The 15846-nt window shown below is 40.1% G+C and overlaps 2 protein-coding genes across 3 annotated transcripts in view; one reads left to right on the top strand and one right to left on the bottom strand.

Annotated features, from left to right (window-relative positions):
* Positions 1 to 11520, bottom strand: part of vwa8 (von Willebrand factor A domain containing 8) — a 66956-nt gene extending 55436 nt beyond the window's left edge. Inside the window, exons 1-6 of one of the 2 annotated variants that reach the window (XM_008437498.2) lie at positions 11395 to 11520; positions 7707 to 7784; positions 7482 to 7612; positions 6535 to 6645; positions 536 to 703; positions 269 to 433 (exon numbers count right to left, since the gene is read on the bottom strand). In XM_008437498.2, the coding sequence (XP_008435720.1) occupies positions 269 to 433; positions 536 to 703; positions 6535 to 6645; positions 7482 to 7565 (528 nt within the window). In that variant the 5' untranslated portion in view covers positions 7566 to 7612; positions 7707 to 7784; positions 11395 to 11520. Of the gene's footprint in view, positions 1 to 268; positions 434 to 535; positions 704 to 6534; positions 6646 to 7481; positions 7613 to 7706; positions 7785 to 8787; positions 9126 to 11394 lie in introns of those variants that run through there. The other variant, XM_008437489.2, reaches the window with a different exon arrangement.
* On the top strand, positions 10395 to 11726 carry LOC103481742 (diacylglycerol kinase eta-like). The gene is made up of 2 exons (XM_008437470.2): positions 10395 to 10685; positions 11514 to 11726. Exons 1-2 carry the CDS (start codon positions 10638 to 10640, stop codon positions 11706 to 11708), a joined length of 243 nt encoding a protein of 80 aa, XP_008435692.1. The 5' UTR covers positions 10395 to 10637; the 3' UTR covers positions 11709 to 11726.
* The last annotated feature ends 4120 nt before the right edge of the window (positions 11727 to 15846 follow it).

Below are 15846 nucleotides of genomic sequence, written 5' to 3'. Positions count from 1 at the left end.
ATGGGCATAAGTGATGCGGGGCAAATATAAAGTTAAAAAAAAATTCACAGCTGTGACTGCATCTACTTGAACAAGGTTGCCGCAAAAATCAGAAATTTTAAGCCACAACAATCACAAGTATTCCTACTTATCAACTAATTTCTTTCGAAACATGGTGGTGGCAGTTTCATGGTGGGGGCGTGGTTCTCTTTAGTGTCACTTTTGAACAGTTTGCTCAGTCAACCTCCCTATTGAGACGTGCTAACAGAGTGCAGGGCTCTGCTCGGACCTTGAATGGAAGGTAGTAGATGTCTCTGGCCTGGAAGCGAGAGCGGAGAGGAGGATCCAGAGGGTTGCCCTTGTATTTGGGAACCGGCAGACCGAGAGCGATGACCCGGAAGTCCTCGCTCACGCGGACAATCTTCCAGCTGTCCAGCTCCTCCTTGGTGTGCTCCTGAAAAGCCCAGACGTAGAAAGAAAGCACTTTTCACTATTTCACTTTCCAAATTTCCAAATCTCAGAAGGTTTTGACTGAGATGCGCGCCGCCGTCCTGACCTGCAGCAGCTTGTCGTAGCGCTCGGCCGACATCAGGAAGCGTCCGTCCTCCAGCTGCATCTCTCTGTTCTCCAGGAGGTTGTTGAGGACAGGCAGGACGTTTCTCTCTGCTTTCTCCAGCCCCTCCAGGACCAGAACGCGGCCTTGTGTTGCTGCTCTTACGGCACACTGGAGAAAAGGTAGAGGCAGTAAAATTAAGCCTATTATCTTACAGTGTTTATTTCTGAGGAGCTAGTTTGCTACAGACTCCAACCACAAGTCTGAAGATCAAGTTGTCGACGATTTAAGCTTTCAGTGATGCTTATGTGAAGGTTCCTACTTCCTTTCTGAGAACTTTTTTTTTTAATTTCTTTAAAAAGCATAAATTAATGATTTTTAAACCGCAAATTTTCCCCTAAATACCATTCCTACAATTTAAGTCACATTGAAACAAAGTTATAGAGCACTGATGGATGGTTTTCGGTTAAAGTAACAGGACTGACATTTTCAAGGAAAACAAGCAACAGTTTTTTTGTTTTGTTGATTCTAATCATGCTAATAGCTAATTAGCATCATAGAAATATATCTTTTTACGATTAGTAATTGCACCATACATAAGCACAACTAAGTCACTCTAAAATCAACACTTTTCGGCGTGGACGTTAGCTAGTCTAACCATCAGCGAGACATTTAAATAAAGTTAAAGAGCAATAAAAGATGATAAAAAATGAAGGAAGGAGGACACCTGGTAAAGTAACGGGACCGACATTTTCAAGGGAAAACAAATGACTGTTTTTTGTTTTGGTGATGCTAATCATGCTAATAGCTAATTAGCGTAATAAAAATGTGATCTTTTTTACGATTAGTAATTGCACCATCCGTAAGGACAACCAAGTCGCTCTAGAATCGACACTATTCTAGGTGTGAATGTTGTTGCTGAGTGAAGGAGGATTAAACTCAGCTAGTTTTTATATCAGTGACATGTGGAAATAATGAATTTACTCTATTATTTTAGCAGCAGCAGAAATAATGACTCATTTTCTGTTTAAAAAAATAATAATTCAAAAGCAACCATCATCATCATCATAGTTTTGTTTTAAAATCCTGTAACGCCTTACTATTTTTAACCTGGGGTGTAAGACCAGCTGGGTATGCTCCAAACAAGTCCCAAAAACAAAGCTCTTTTAGGAAAACCTATTTTTGGCCACCAAATAAAACTTTTTCTTTTTCGTCTAGTTTGTCGAGCAGCACATGTGCGACTGACTGCGAGCGCACTCTTCAGCAGAATTCAAAGGGCCCATCTTGACGTCAAGAGACAGGAAACTTTAGCCGTCTGGGTGGACCGCAGAGCGGGCGGCCGTGTAATTAGGTTAACATGTAAATGTGTGGCAGGTTGTGTGGGAAGCAGAGCTATAAAGCCGTAGTGGGGACCAGATGCTCTAAATTTAACTCTTGGTCCATTTTCGGCACCAACGCTGTAATCAGATAATTGTTAGAAATGCGAGTGACGCAGGATCGAGAGAGCACAGACGAGCCTTCTGTTCCGTCCCGAATGGATCCCAGAAGAACCAGAAACGGATCCTGGCTGGTTCTGATCTTGTCCGTTAAGAGTTTTAGCTACCGACGGCTCTCTTGCACATTTATCTTGAGATCTGTAGGCGATAACTTCACTAAAATCCAAGCCCATAGTAACTATAGAGGAGAACCATCTGAGAGGTCAAACCAGGCCAACGCTACTCAGGGGTCAGCCCAGGATTTCACTTGGACTGAGTCTCTATATAATTTGAAGCTTTTCTCAGGCTCAAAAGAAAGCAAAGTATTCATTCTGTCAGAGCTGGGAAGTAACTAGTTACACTTTCTCAATTACATCTACTTGAGTAGTACTTTTACTGCGCTGTACTTTTTACTTTTACCCGAGTCATTTTATTGTGAAACATCTCTCCTCTTACTTGAGTAAAATTTCTGGATTCTCTACCCACTGAATGAAGAACAAACATGTTTTAACCAAAAGTTCACCACACACAGACACACACCTGCAGTGTTTTGTTAAAATTTCATCCGTTTTTTTTTTTTATTGAAAGAAATTGGTTTGGGGAAAAAATATTTTTGCTTGATTTTGTTATTTAAATAATTGTGATTGATAATTGTATCAGTAACTCTGTACTTGAATCATTTTTTAACCAAATACTTTTTTTACTCTTACCGGAGTCATTTCTTGGACGGCTACATTTTACTTTTACTTGAATAAAAACATGTCAAAGTATCTCTACTCTTACTTGAGTAAATTTTTGCGGTACTCTACCCACCTCTGAATTTTATGCAAGCTCAACACTAGGAGCCACGCCGATTTGATGTCCAACATTAATCTAACGCTACGAAAAATCCCATAAATTTTCACGAAACACAGACATCATTATTTATCGTAATCATTACTTTGACCATTTTTATTGTCCAGCAAAATTTGTTATTGTGACAGGCCTAGTTTCTGCAGAAACAGACACAGAAACAGGATATCCACATGTTTCCGAATGTCAAATTCCAAAAACAAAGACCTTGAATTAAATTTAAGACTGAAAAACTATTATAGATATGGGTGGTTGCCGGGGGATCCTGCTGTGTTGCAATCAAGCATTTTCAAACTCAGACATTTTAAAGGGTTAATTTTAGATGCAACAATTTAAGACTTTTTAAAGGAGGCGTGGACAACCTGAGAGGGAAAAAAAAAGCTGGTGAACAGACTTTACGCTGATTTCTTGGGAGTGTCTACCTGCTGGAACAGGAGGTAAACGTTTCTCTGAAGGTGCGTCGAGTTTCTCAAACCTTCTGCTTGAAGCACATAATTAGATGGAACTGACAGCACTTTAAATTCAGCTCCAGTGGAGGTGGCAAGTCTGATTCGCTCTACAACGGAGTTGGAGATAAGCTGCCTTACATAAGAGCTTGGCAACAGCACAGGGGTGACTTCAAATGTCAAAATTATAACAAGAATGGGATTATATCCATGTGACTACAGCTTGCGTGGAAACTTGAGGGGTGGGATGACGGCGGGGGGAGAGACGGATTGAGAGGAGCTAAGGAGAGGGGAGGGACAGCGGATGCGCGGGGATTGACACGTTAAGCATGAATATAGGGCTGCAAACCAGCACAGGGCCCAGAGGAATACTTGGATGTTCTAGTTAACACCTCCTACGATACCAAACTAGCCTCAGAAAGAGAAGCTTTCCAATCCACACCCACACATTATCATCCCTAAAACAGTAATCAGATCCAACACTGCAGAAAGTTGCACCCACAGGCAGAAATCACAACATAAAACTCCTAAAAAAAAAAGAAAGAAATACATGCCAACTCACCATGGCCACACTGGATGGTGGTTCTGAGGAAGGCAACGTCTAAAACATTTTGTTACCTTTACATAACACTTTCATAGAAACGGTAGGCCACCAACAAAACATGGTGGCAGATCAATGTGCTGAGGTAATAAAAAGTCTTAAATTTGACTTCCTGAAACTTGTGGATGCCTCATTATGGTTTCTGTGGCAACTGAGAATGTCACAATAACAAATTTTGCTGGACAACAAATGGTCAAAGTAATTATTGCGATAAATAATAATGTTGTTCAATGAAGTTGAGTTTTACAAATCCATCCGTTTGCAGAAACAAATTATTTGTCAAAAACAGTTCATCTGTGAACATCAACTTTCAAATGTCGCCCAACGTTCTCAATTGGATTCAGATTTGGACTTTGACTGGGCCATTCATTGTTATTTCAAGTCATTTATTGAATTTATTTCATGTTTAAGTCATACTTAACTTGTAATTTCACACTTGTGTTATAGATTTTATATCGCTATTGTTATATTTATATTTTCTGCTGTTTAACACTTTGGATAAAAGTAGCTCAGCAACTAAGAAATTTCCCCTAGGGGACATATAAAGTGTTTTTTGTCAATATTCATCATGACAATAGGTACATTTTAATCTGAGTGGACAAAAATCCCATGCCGAACCTTGGAGAACTACTTGTCTCCAAGGTTCGGAGCTACATTTTTTGTAGAGATGTTTATTGTGAAACATCTCTACTCTTACTTGAGTAAAACTGCCGAACCTTGTTATTGCTATTGTTATATTAATATTTTCTGTCGTTTAACACTTTGGATAAAAGTAGCTCAACAGAACTACTTGGACTACTTGTCCAAGTAGTTCTCCAAGGTTCAAAACTGGGATCCCTTTGATTTAATATCTACATTCTCCCTTTAGCTCAATTGACAATAGATCATAATTACGCAGACGGCGGACTACGAACCCGACCAAGAACTGAACAGATGCTGAGAACCAATCAATGCTTGGATGAACATGAAAGTGAAAGTGTTTCTGAACAGTTTTGTTTCTGTTCAGAAAACCTCAAGTCAACAATCCTCGAGATTGTTGATTTTAATCAGCTGCTCACAGTTGTAAAAAAATAAATAAATAAAAAAATCGCCTTATTGCCATGGTTATATATAGCAACTGTCCAAAAGGAAGAAAAATAAAAGGTAAGAGCAAAAATCCTGCCAGGTGCACAGCATTCAAATTAAGAGGGAACACTAAAGAAGAAATGCCTCAACTAAAAGAATGATGAACAAAAGAACAAATTAACACAGTTAATCAAACATGGTGCCACTATGAGCAACAGGAATGTCATGTCTAAGCTGTTACAAATCTACTAGGTCTTTTGTGTAACGTTCCAGTGTGTAATGACAATGTGTTTATGTATTTTACCTTCATTTTCACATTTCAAACCAAAAGGAGATGAAGAGAGAACAGAGGGTTCTAGACAGAAGAGCCAATTTTTATTATAAGAAGCGGCTCGTTTCCACGGTTACTAAATTCACAAAGTTAACCCAGTACGGGGGTGTATATTTATATGTAAGTTGATATGAAAAAAAAAATGTCCTGCAGAGTGATATTATTATGCATACTGGTTGTTTGTGACGCAATCATTGTTGGTCATTTTTAAATTCTCCAATAGTCCTGGAAGCTTTATGTCGTTGGTATTAGCACTTAGTCAAAAGGCTTAACACCGACTGTGTTTCAATAGAGCAAAAAACTGCAAATTGGAGTTATGAAAATAAATTGCACCTGGCACCAATTTAGGAAAAAAACTCAAATTTTTCGATAAAAAGCTGCTGAACAAGGATGAGGTGGTTTTTCGGCTGAATCATAGTTCATGTATTTCAAAAATCTGCAACGGAAACACTTTTTTTGCATTATGCTGCTCATGTGATCAACAACCGGATGTTACTACTGGCAGAAAAAGACGAAGAAGATGACAGGAAGTGGTAGGAAAATGACGGTGTGGCATAATTTTTAACGACTTATCGTGTGAACAAACTTATTCACGTGTGATTTCAAATGCGTTTCTTTTTTTACTGGAGTTGCCAGAGTGTGTTTTCTCAACATTGGTGGAATATCGACAGTTCTGCACACATTTGTAATGAAAACGCAGCCATTGAAATTTAACTCAGAAAGGAAAAAAAAAAAACAGGTTTGAATACGATTTTTTAAATTTCATCTTTAGTTTGATAATTAATTTCAATTGTCAAATTACTTGTTACTTGTTTCTACATGAAAACCTACACTGTAATATCTGTAAGGAGGAACTTCCACAACTGCAGACACTTTTATAATAATATCCAGTCTGACCCGTGATTTTATCCAAGTAGTTGATTTAGGCCCATGGCTTTGCATCATGTTATATGGAAATCAAGGCATTTCTTGATCAATTTCACTGATGGACTAATGTTCACTGCGTTTGCAGATGACACTCGTATCTTTAGTGAAAGTCATTTTACTGCATTTTAAAGCTACTAAGTGTTCAAGCAAACAGCATACAGAGTTGATTTGATCATCAGTCGTAGTTTACCTTTGTATCCTAGCATACTGACTCAAATCAAACTAAAACCAGTTGAAAATGATAAAATACCAGAAGAAAATCAAACTTGATTGAAATCTACGAATCCAACAGAAATCAGAAGAACCTGGTCGATGTAGAAGGCTGTTCCTGATCGGATCTCTCTCCTCTGCTTCAGGTCCGTTTCCGTGGTGTCCCTGGACAGCGCCACATACTCCACTTCACGCCTCGTCAGCTCCTAGTTCACAATGACAACAAAAAGAATTCACTCATGAACTCATTAAATTGAACATCTGAATAAAAAAATGGCACCAATAAAAATGTATATAGTTTTTCTCAGAACGTCCCCCACTCAGATGCTTTCATGTCTGAACTCTACAAAAATCGTTACATTTTTCAGGTCGTCTAAGAAGAATAGTAGACGACTCAGTTGATCAAAGATATGAATAGGGATGGGCATTTATTGTGAAAAACATTCTTGCCATGACATGAATTTTGATTTATCATTGTCACAATAAATTTCAGCTAATGGTGAAAAAAATAAAATAAAAAAATCAGACTAAAATGTTACGTTTTTATTTTCTCTCGGTTTTTTTTTCCAAGAGAGCGTCAATAAATATCAGTAAATACAATTAAATGAAGTATCTGTGTGCAAATCATTGAAATATTATTTATGCTGTGTCCTGAAGAAGTTTCCAGTAGGAATGTTTTTTAAAAGCAGCTTTTATGTTTGTGGTGGTATGAATGCTGAACCATGCAGTTACCTAAAAAAGAAGTAATAAATTGTTTTTTTAATCATCATTTTCATCGCTATCACAATAGCACGATAAAATATCTTGATAAAATTCTAAGTCCATACTGCCCACCCCTCGTTATGAAGCATCTACAGCCCTCTTCAGTTCCCACTGCAGCATTTCAATCAGATTGGGGTTTTGACTTTGACTAGGCCACAGAACACTGTGATTATTTTCTTTTTCAGCCATCATAAATTCTTAAATCCAACTTCTACTAATTATTCACTGCATCTCGTATGCATAAAGGGCAAAAATAAATGTTTGTTCTCAAGTTACTCACGAGGTACTGCATGGCTATGGATCGTCTTAGCGGTCCTGGGGGTCCGATGAGAAACACGTCTTGGCCCAAAAGGTCCTTCTGCATGATCCATCGGAGATGTTGAGCCACCGTTTGGGGCACAGAGTCTGAAACTGGCGAATGGAGACCAGAGAGCTAAACAATCTAGACGACAACACAACGCCTGTGGATCAGTGAATAGCTGGACAAACACTGAACATCACATACGGTATTTGAGGGGAACCAGTTCTGGATTCTGAGGGGTTTTGAGTTTGTAGGAGATCTCTCCAATCGTCACAGTGTCACCTGCCAAGAGAAGAGGATGAGTCTTCTTGAAAAGCACTTCTTTTTTAATGTTGCATTGAAAATTATTTTTACACTTCTCAATACTTAAATGGAAAAAAATAACCATTGGCACCGCAGCAATCAAGCCCTTCTTATAATTGCTGAGCAGCTTTTTATCATTTCCACTGGAATTTTAATGAGTTATTTTAATGTATTTAAGTCTAAATATGAAAATAGAGGCCCTCAATGCCATCACCCTAATCTTTAAAATATTATACAAATTCTACATTGGTGTGGAAAAGTGTTTGCTCCATTTCTGATTTCCTGAAAAAACATGAACACTCTTTCACACCTCTGCATATGAGATTCAAGGTGTTAATTTTTGAAAAAAAAAAAAAATCGCTAAATATGGCAACAAAGTTGCTAAGTTAACAACACTGATACACCAAAATGGGACAGTGGCTGATTTTCAGAACTTAGTGGAGGTAGATAGACCGGTAGATAAGATCGATTTCTCATGTAAGTATCAGCTGACCGGCAATCTCAGAATGATTTAAATCGGACCGATTTACTGGTGTGCCGCTAGTACCAGTAGTTTTATACATACAAACAGCAAACCATCAGCCCAAATGTTTACCGAGACTGCAGAACAAGTAATATCGTGACAGAAGTATGAAATGAATCAATAATTTCACACAAGTACTAGCCTGGCAATTATTTTCTACTGGAACTGAAAGAACTGACAACAGAAGAGAGTCAATGACCTTTCACCTAGAAACTAGTTCAAGTGCTGACCCTGCTTTCTCCTTCAAGTTATTCTCGCTTTGATCACCACAGAGGTCAGAAATCTACCAAGACAAACTCCAATCAGGTCTTTGCTTGTGCAGAAGTAAAACAGAGAAGCAAGCTGCTGCTGTCCCAAACAATGGTCCATGAATTTAGAATAAACACCAACAGAACCCCTGATTTTTCCCCTGCTGGGCATTCTGAAAGCGTCACCCCTTGAGTCCAGCCTGAAGATTACCTGAGGATGTGCTCACAAGTTTGACCTCATGGAATCTCCACATCCAGCCGTCCCGACCCAGGACCGAACCCAGAATATTCCGCACCCTTCTAGCGGCCACAGCCGCCGTGGTGCCGCCGCGTAGCAGCTGGTAATGCATTCTGCCGCTGCTTGTGTTGTTCTTTCGGGATAAAAAAGCCCCAAGTTTGGGTCACTTCTTGGGCTGGAACGGCCTTATTCCCATTTCATAGCGTCTGTCAGCTCATACTGCCGGAGCCGGAGGAAAATAACTGAGGGACAGAGGAGTCCGAGGCTTAAAGAATTCCGTTGCGTCCAGCTCTCTAAAGAATAGTTCCGCTGGGCCCCCAACTTGGTTAAGGTCAACAATTTCATTTCCACAACGCATTTTTGATAAGACTATTGAGCTGTTATTACACAGTCAAAACACACAGTAATACTGAGTAACTAGCATATAACGCGAGCTGAAATTGTCGTGGAAAAAGGGGCTGTGGCACATTTTTTATTACACAAAAGCCAGTATAAAATCCAAATGCCCATAGTCTATTATTCTGCTTATTTAGAAAGCGATAACTATTTTTATTAAAGCAAAAATAAAAAGCCTATGTTCTTACTTCAACTGTATTAGCAATTTTTTTAACCTATCTATAAACTATTCAAATGTTAACTAATTTATCTTGAGTTCGGTTTCATTTGTTTTTACTTAATTGTAATGTCTTACATTATTTTGATCTAGTTTTTACTAATATTGTAAAGTTAACTAGGATAATATAATTTAACTAATTAGGCTGATAATTAATTACTTTGATTTTAGGATATTCAATTTTATGTTTAGTCTCTGTTTATTTGTTTCACCCTACATTTTTGTGCATTTTAGGATTTTATTATGTTTTTAGCTTTCTAAACTTGGGGTTTCTTCATTACAAATACGATACTGGTTTACTTATTTTTACTTTATTTTTTTAATTGTAGTTTCACAATTCTAAATTGAAACAGAATTTGCTTTGATGTGCCAACTTTCTCCAATTCTGTCCCAGATTCCAGCAAAATAAGTCAAAAGAAAAACCACAAAATACCTAAAGGTCAAAAGTTTGATGATAAATTTAGATTGTAAATGTATCATTTTGGCATCAGATCACCAAAATATGCAGTATTGCAAAGTCAATGCATTCAAATAAAACCTGCAGCACAAATGAGACATTTAATGTTTTGGAAATTAATTAAAAAACAAAATGCTTTTATTGAGTATATCTATATCTTATCTTTATATCTTTAATTGATGTGAAACACCCTTCTTTGAACCTAGTTTTGGACAGAAGTACGATCATGAAGGTGAAAAAAAACCTCAACTGAAAGATTTTGACAATATTCACAGCCACTGCTGAGCATCAATGCTGGTCATAAAAGACCCCAAGCCAATCTCATCTGTTAATACTCTCAGAAAATATTTCTATCACTTTTAATGCTGTTTGACTTTTGTCACGCGCAGCGCTAAAAACGCGCGCAAGAAAGAAAGAAAGAAAGGAAGAAAGAAAGAGAGAGAGATGGAAATAAATAAAGAAAGAGGGAAAAGGGAAGAAAGAAAGAATCAAAGGAAGAAGAGGGAAGAGGGAAGGAAAGCGAGCAGCAGGGGGAGAAGAGAGGCCACGGTCCGAGCTGAGAGGGAGGGAGAGAGAGAAGAGAGCGGTGGGAGGACACGGTCAGGGCTCCACGTCCTGCTTCTCCTCCTCGGTGCGCACACGGGGGTGGCGAAGAGCCAGGGCGGCGAAGCAGGTTGCTGAATTCCTCCACCTTTACCCCCGTTTTGTTTCTTCTTTCTTCCTCGGAGCGGACGCAGAACGAAGCCTGGGACTATGGAGGATGTGTACCCCTACAGCCGCAGCCCAGTCTGGGAGGAACTGGTTAGTGAAAAGTCCAATACCGGCCGGGGGACTTGTTTTTAGCCCGCGCACTCCTCACTTCGGTGGCTCTTCTTCGGTGTTTTTCCAAAGAAAAGTGAACAGTTGGACTTGTTTTCACGAACACTGAGTTTTAACTGTTAGGTTTTAGTGTGGAAGTGTTACTTCAGTTTGAGAGCGGCCGAGTTTAGAGCGTATCTGTCGCTGAGATTTTTGTGGGGGTGTCTTAACAACCTAAATAGGATTTAATCGCCAGAGGTCTTCTGCTTGTTCAAGAAATACAAACTAGCAAATGCTAAATGTCAAATTTAATCTACTATGCTTCGTCTGCTACATTACGAGTAACACCATAATTATTTTTACTCACGTCTGTTTCAGTTTAGTTGTCTTTATTTGTTGCTTATATCATAGTTACAGAGTTTCGCAGCATTCTTTTGAGTTATTGATAAATAAATGTAGTGTGACTCCCGTTAGCTGCGCTGTCTTTGTGGGTGTTGGAGAGAATCAGCCACTAGGGTCTGCCCTGCCACGGACCAGTCCGCCGACTGACGGAGTGGACGAGGCGGTCTCCACCAGCCTCAGTCGGCGGGGACTGGCTGGCCACAGCAGCCATCTGTCTGCCCTTGTTGCGGGGAAATTGTGGTCTCTCCACCCCCGAGCTTGTCCCCCTATGCGTCCGCCAGCCCACTCAGGCTCCAGAAGGCATCATTACCTCAGAGACGTGGAGAGATGACAGCGAGGAGAGACGCTTCCTCCCGCCTTAAGGAGAGGAAGGGAGCCGCCGGCCGACCAAAGTCTAACCCCGACTGGTTTTCCCAATTTCCCCGACAGGAGCCGGAGAAAGGGGCGGTGTCGTCCGGCGCGGGGGTGCATGCCCATGTGGTGGGCGCTGTCGCCGGCAGCGGGGCGGCGGACGAGTCTTCCGACAGCGAGGCAGAGCAGGAAGGCCCCCAGAAGCTGATCCGGAAAGTGTCCACCTCTGGACAGATCAGGAGCAAGGTAAGAAACATCTGCCTAGATATTTGAACGTCCTCTCTGTATGTACATCACACCTCCTCCAGGTGTTCCCTCAGCAGGCGGGCTGATCGAACTGCTGCCTCAAACATTCAACAGATCAATGCGCGTTCATGACTTTTAGCATATGGGTTTTTGCTGGTGTTAAGGGAGCGTGAAGCATAATGTCTGGACATCACTGTGCCAGAGATCTTCTCTGTTCTGCAGACAGACATTAAGAGGCTAGCTTTTTGAGAAACTTGGTAAAATCTGTTGCTGATCTCACTGAGGATCGTTCAGTACATTTTCTAGAGGACCTGAAAACATCCTTGCTTCTGTTACAACGTTCAGGTTTACCCTGTATTTATATGTCAACACTTTTGCCCTGCAGCAAGGTCCTCAGTTTGGATGTTCCCCCCATGCATGCGTGGGCTGTCTCCTGGCACTTCAACTTCCCTTCGCTGTCCTAGAAACATGCATAGTAGCTGGTCTTTTCTTTCTAAATGATCTGTGAGAGTGTGCATGGCTGTTTCTGTTGTTGTCCTTTGACGGACTGGCAACCTCCAACAATGTTCTTTGGACAGGCCAGAGGAAAGCACATGATGCCAAGTAGCACTGATAGAAACCCAAAGAACTTCTCAGACATAGCACACCATGCTGCAGTCACAAGACATGGACACCATGGTGTCAGCTACGAACTCCTTTGTAAGGTATTCTACCGTCAAATGTAAGGCAATCTGTCTGACTGTTGACTTTTTGTCCAAACTCAAACTGGGTCATCAACAGAATGATGATCCTAAAGACTCAAGAAAATCTGTATGATACAAACTTATTGGATTTACTGTTGCTAAAGGCTGTTTTATGGGCTGCATGCCACTAATTTTATCACCCTGTAAGTACAGTTGAGTTTTTAAAACACACCGCAATTATGGAAGTTGGCTTTCTTACCAACCAATGATAACTTTCATAAAACATTGGATAAAATTGAAAATCTCATTCCCTTAGTGAGCTGCCAGGTCAAAAGACTTGTTGCAGATCTGCTTTTGTCCTGCAGGACTTAATAAGCGGATGTTGCTCTAATTCTGAGACACCTAAGCTCACTTGGCACACTTCTCCTCTACGCTGTAAATGAGCACTGTCCTCCCACAGCAAAGGACCCACTTAATTATTGACTGCTCCACTCAACCCCATCTACATTATTCAGGATGAAGGCGGTTATTTTTAGTAACTTTGGGCAAAGTACTCTCTGGCCTTTCCTAATCAAACATTCATGTTTTCTTTGAAACAAAAGCCCAAACTTTTAAAGCAACAACAGTTGATGGGACATCTCATACGCCTCCTTTTGGCTTTGTGACACCATGTGGCCAATATGAATCTGTCGCATTTACAGGAGTTTCACAAGAGAGTGAGTAAAAGTTACTCTGATATAAGTCTTCAAGCTGGACAAGTGTGGTAAAAACGTATAGACAAACCTTGAATTTTTTAAAATTCTTCCATGTATTTTGTTGCGATTTTACTACCAACATAAAAGTAATGCATACTTGTGAAGGGAAAGAAAAATGAAAGTGTTCTATAAGTTTTTTAGATAAAATATAAGAAGTGTAGCGTGTGTTTGCAGCCTGTATCTGTATTTTAGTATATAGTATACTGCTCATATAGAAACTGACCATTTTTGCACATTAACAAACAGCTCAATCTCAGTCAAATTGACAACAGAATGTCAGTTTTCAGGCTTTCAATTCAATGAATGTCAGAACACATGCGCTCCAATTGTATATCTATGGTTGCTGGTCCTATGGAAGGTGAGCCACCTATGGAAGGGGTGTGAGGACTTACGTATGCAAGGATGGACTGGAACCACACACATATCTACAAAAAAAGTCTTAAAAAGTCTCACATTCATGTATTAAATTTAAGGCCTTAAAATGTTCTCATATTCATTGAAAAAAAATAAGTAAGTTGTCATAATTTCAGATCTTAAATGTAGTTGTGGCAGGAATTATCTCGTATGTAGTTTTTTTCTCACAGGATTTTTCTACCAGGCAAAAGTTTCAGTTGTGCACAGATATCTTCAGTGTATTCTCTGACTCGAGGTGCTAATATACCCTTGCTAGCTATAGCTAGCCAGCTAGCCCTTTTTGGGTCCGTCATGGGTAAGTGCAAAGCTGGGTGAATGATGTTAAGTTTTTGCCACAGTCTCACCTCTGGTGCCAACCCATATAACCCAGCAGGATCCCCTAAATCATGCCCTATAGTTATAGTTTTTTTTCTGTCTTAAAATTTAATTCAAAGTGGCATTAAAAAAAGATCTTAAAAAGTCTTAAAATGGACTTGCTGAAATCCGCAGATACCGTGTCTGCCACTTTACGCAACCCTGCAGGTCAGTMAAGAATCTCTTCATCCTACCGCCACAATAGCATGAAGCGCTTCTGCTGTAATTGTATCAGCGTGCTCAGCATGTTGACATTGTACAACAGAGGTCTCCCACTTTGTGTGTGTGTGTGTGTGTTCTGTGACTTCCAAATGGATCACGCAGGCACTGACTCACTGAGTGTTGTTCCACTGGATTGTTTGCTTAACTCTGGATCAGGGCGCATACATGTGTGTGTGTGCATGTGTGCTTGTGTGCCCACTGCATTGTCCCCGCCCACCCCTCTTCTTTTGTTCGCCATCTCCACGGTTCTTTGGTTGCCACAGACAACCACTTCTTCCATATTGGTCATCTCAGCGGCTGACATGTGTGAGGGGCGCACACACATCGCTCTGTGGCTCTTAGAGCTGCTTTTCAGATTCTCACATATTTAATGTAGCCTGAATTGCAGGATGATTAAAACAATCATGACTGGAAATCATAAAAGACAGAGCATAAGAAATAACATGGCAGGGATGTCCTACTTAACAAACCATTAGAAGTTGCGTAAAAGCTTTAGGAGTTTTTCTATGATGTATGAGATATCCAAGCTGGATGACTGTTGACACACTTATAAAGTTATATTTTTCTGAAATTATGTAACAAATGGCAACTTGAAAAATCTCTATTTCAGCTTTCAGCCATGAATGACACATATAAGTACAAATAATGTGGATGAAGTCATGGGATCACCTTCTCCTTTACAGCATTTTGTGTTATGGGTGCATTCACACCAGTCTTGTTTAGCCTGTTTTAATCAAACTCTGGTTCAATTGCCTAAAAAAACCTGCTTTGTTTGTAGAGGTGTGAATGTGTAATTGAACTCAGAAGCAAGCCAAAAAAGCAAACTCTAGTCCGCCTAAAAACCTAGGTCTCTGTTCGGTTGAAGCGAACTCTGGCACAATTCGTATGCAAATGTGAACACGAAGCTATAGTCACCTTCCTGCTCCGACAGCAGGAAGGTGACTATAGTGCAGGGCATTCTGGGTAAATAAAACCAAAACAAATACGACAGTTTAGCTCTAGCAGTAGAAATGGCTTGTGTCTTTAGCCAAAAACAAAAAAATAAATGCTACAACCGCTAAAATCTGGCGCCACTCAGTTTTTGTTTACATTTCGTCAATGTCTTCTTCAGAGAGTTTCGTTTCGTTTCCTTCAGTGGTTCCTGTTGCAGCGCCCCCACAGGCAAGAAGGGGAACAGGAATTTCAAAGGGTTTGGTTCGTTTGACTTTACAGCTATGCACCATTTTGTGTCTGTCATTATCATTATCATTCCTAAAAAACAAGAAAAATACACAAAAGTTTGTTGATTTAACATGACAAAATATGAAAAGCATTTTAAACTTAAATGAGCAGGCAAAAACAGATTATTGTCCTTCAAAAGTGGACCTCTCTGCTCTGCGTGAGACTACCTCATGTGTAAGAGTGAATAAGTCCCTTCACTGCCGCTGCTCTGCTGTCGTCTCCACTCTCAGCTCCCACCCTGTCATTCTGTTGCAGAACAGAACTTATAAATGTGTGACTAATACTGTGGTTTGTGATTGAAAACAGAGCTAATGGTGTTCCACAGTGCCGCTGCTCCTGTTGCTGCTCTGCGAGCCTCTGAGTAATCCAAAAAAGATACATGCTGGTTTTTTTTTTTTTTTTGCAGAGAAAGAAAGAAAGGAGGTGTTGCAGTACGAGGTGACGGTGTATTTCCATTTATGGGATGCATAGATGTTTCTTTTTAGATGAAAACTCTTTGTTTATCTCACTCAGTGG

Source organism: Poecilia reticulata, linkage group LG2 (genome assembly GCF_000633615.1).
Source record: "Poecilia reticulata strain Guanapo linkage group LG2, Guppy_female_1.0+MT, whole genome shotgun sequence".
Taxonomy (NCBI): Eukaryota; Metazoa; Chordata; class Actinopteri; order Cyprinodontiformes; family Poeciliidae; genus Poecilia; species Poecilia reticulata.
This window is presented reverse-complemented; position numbering and strand designations above follow the sequence as displayed.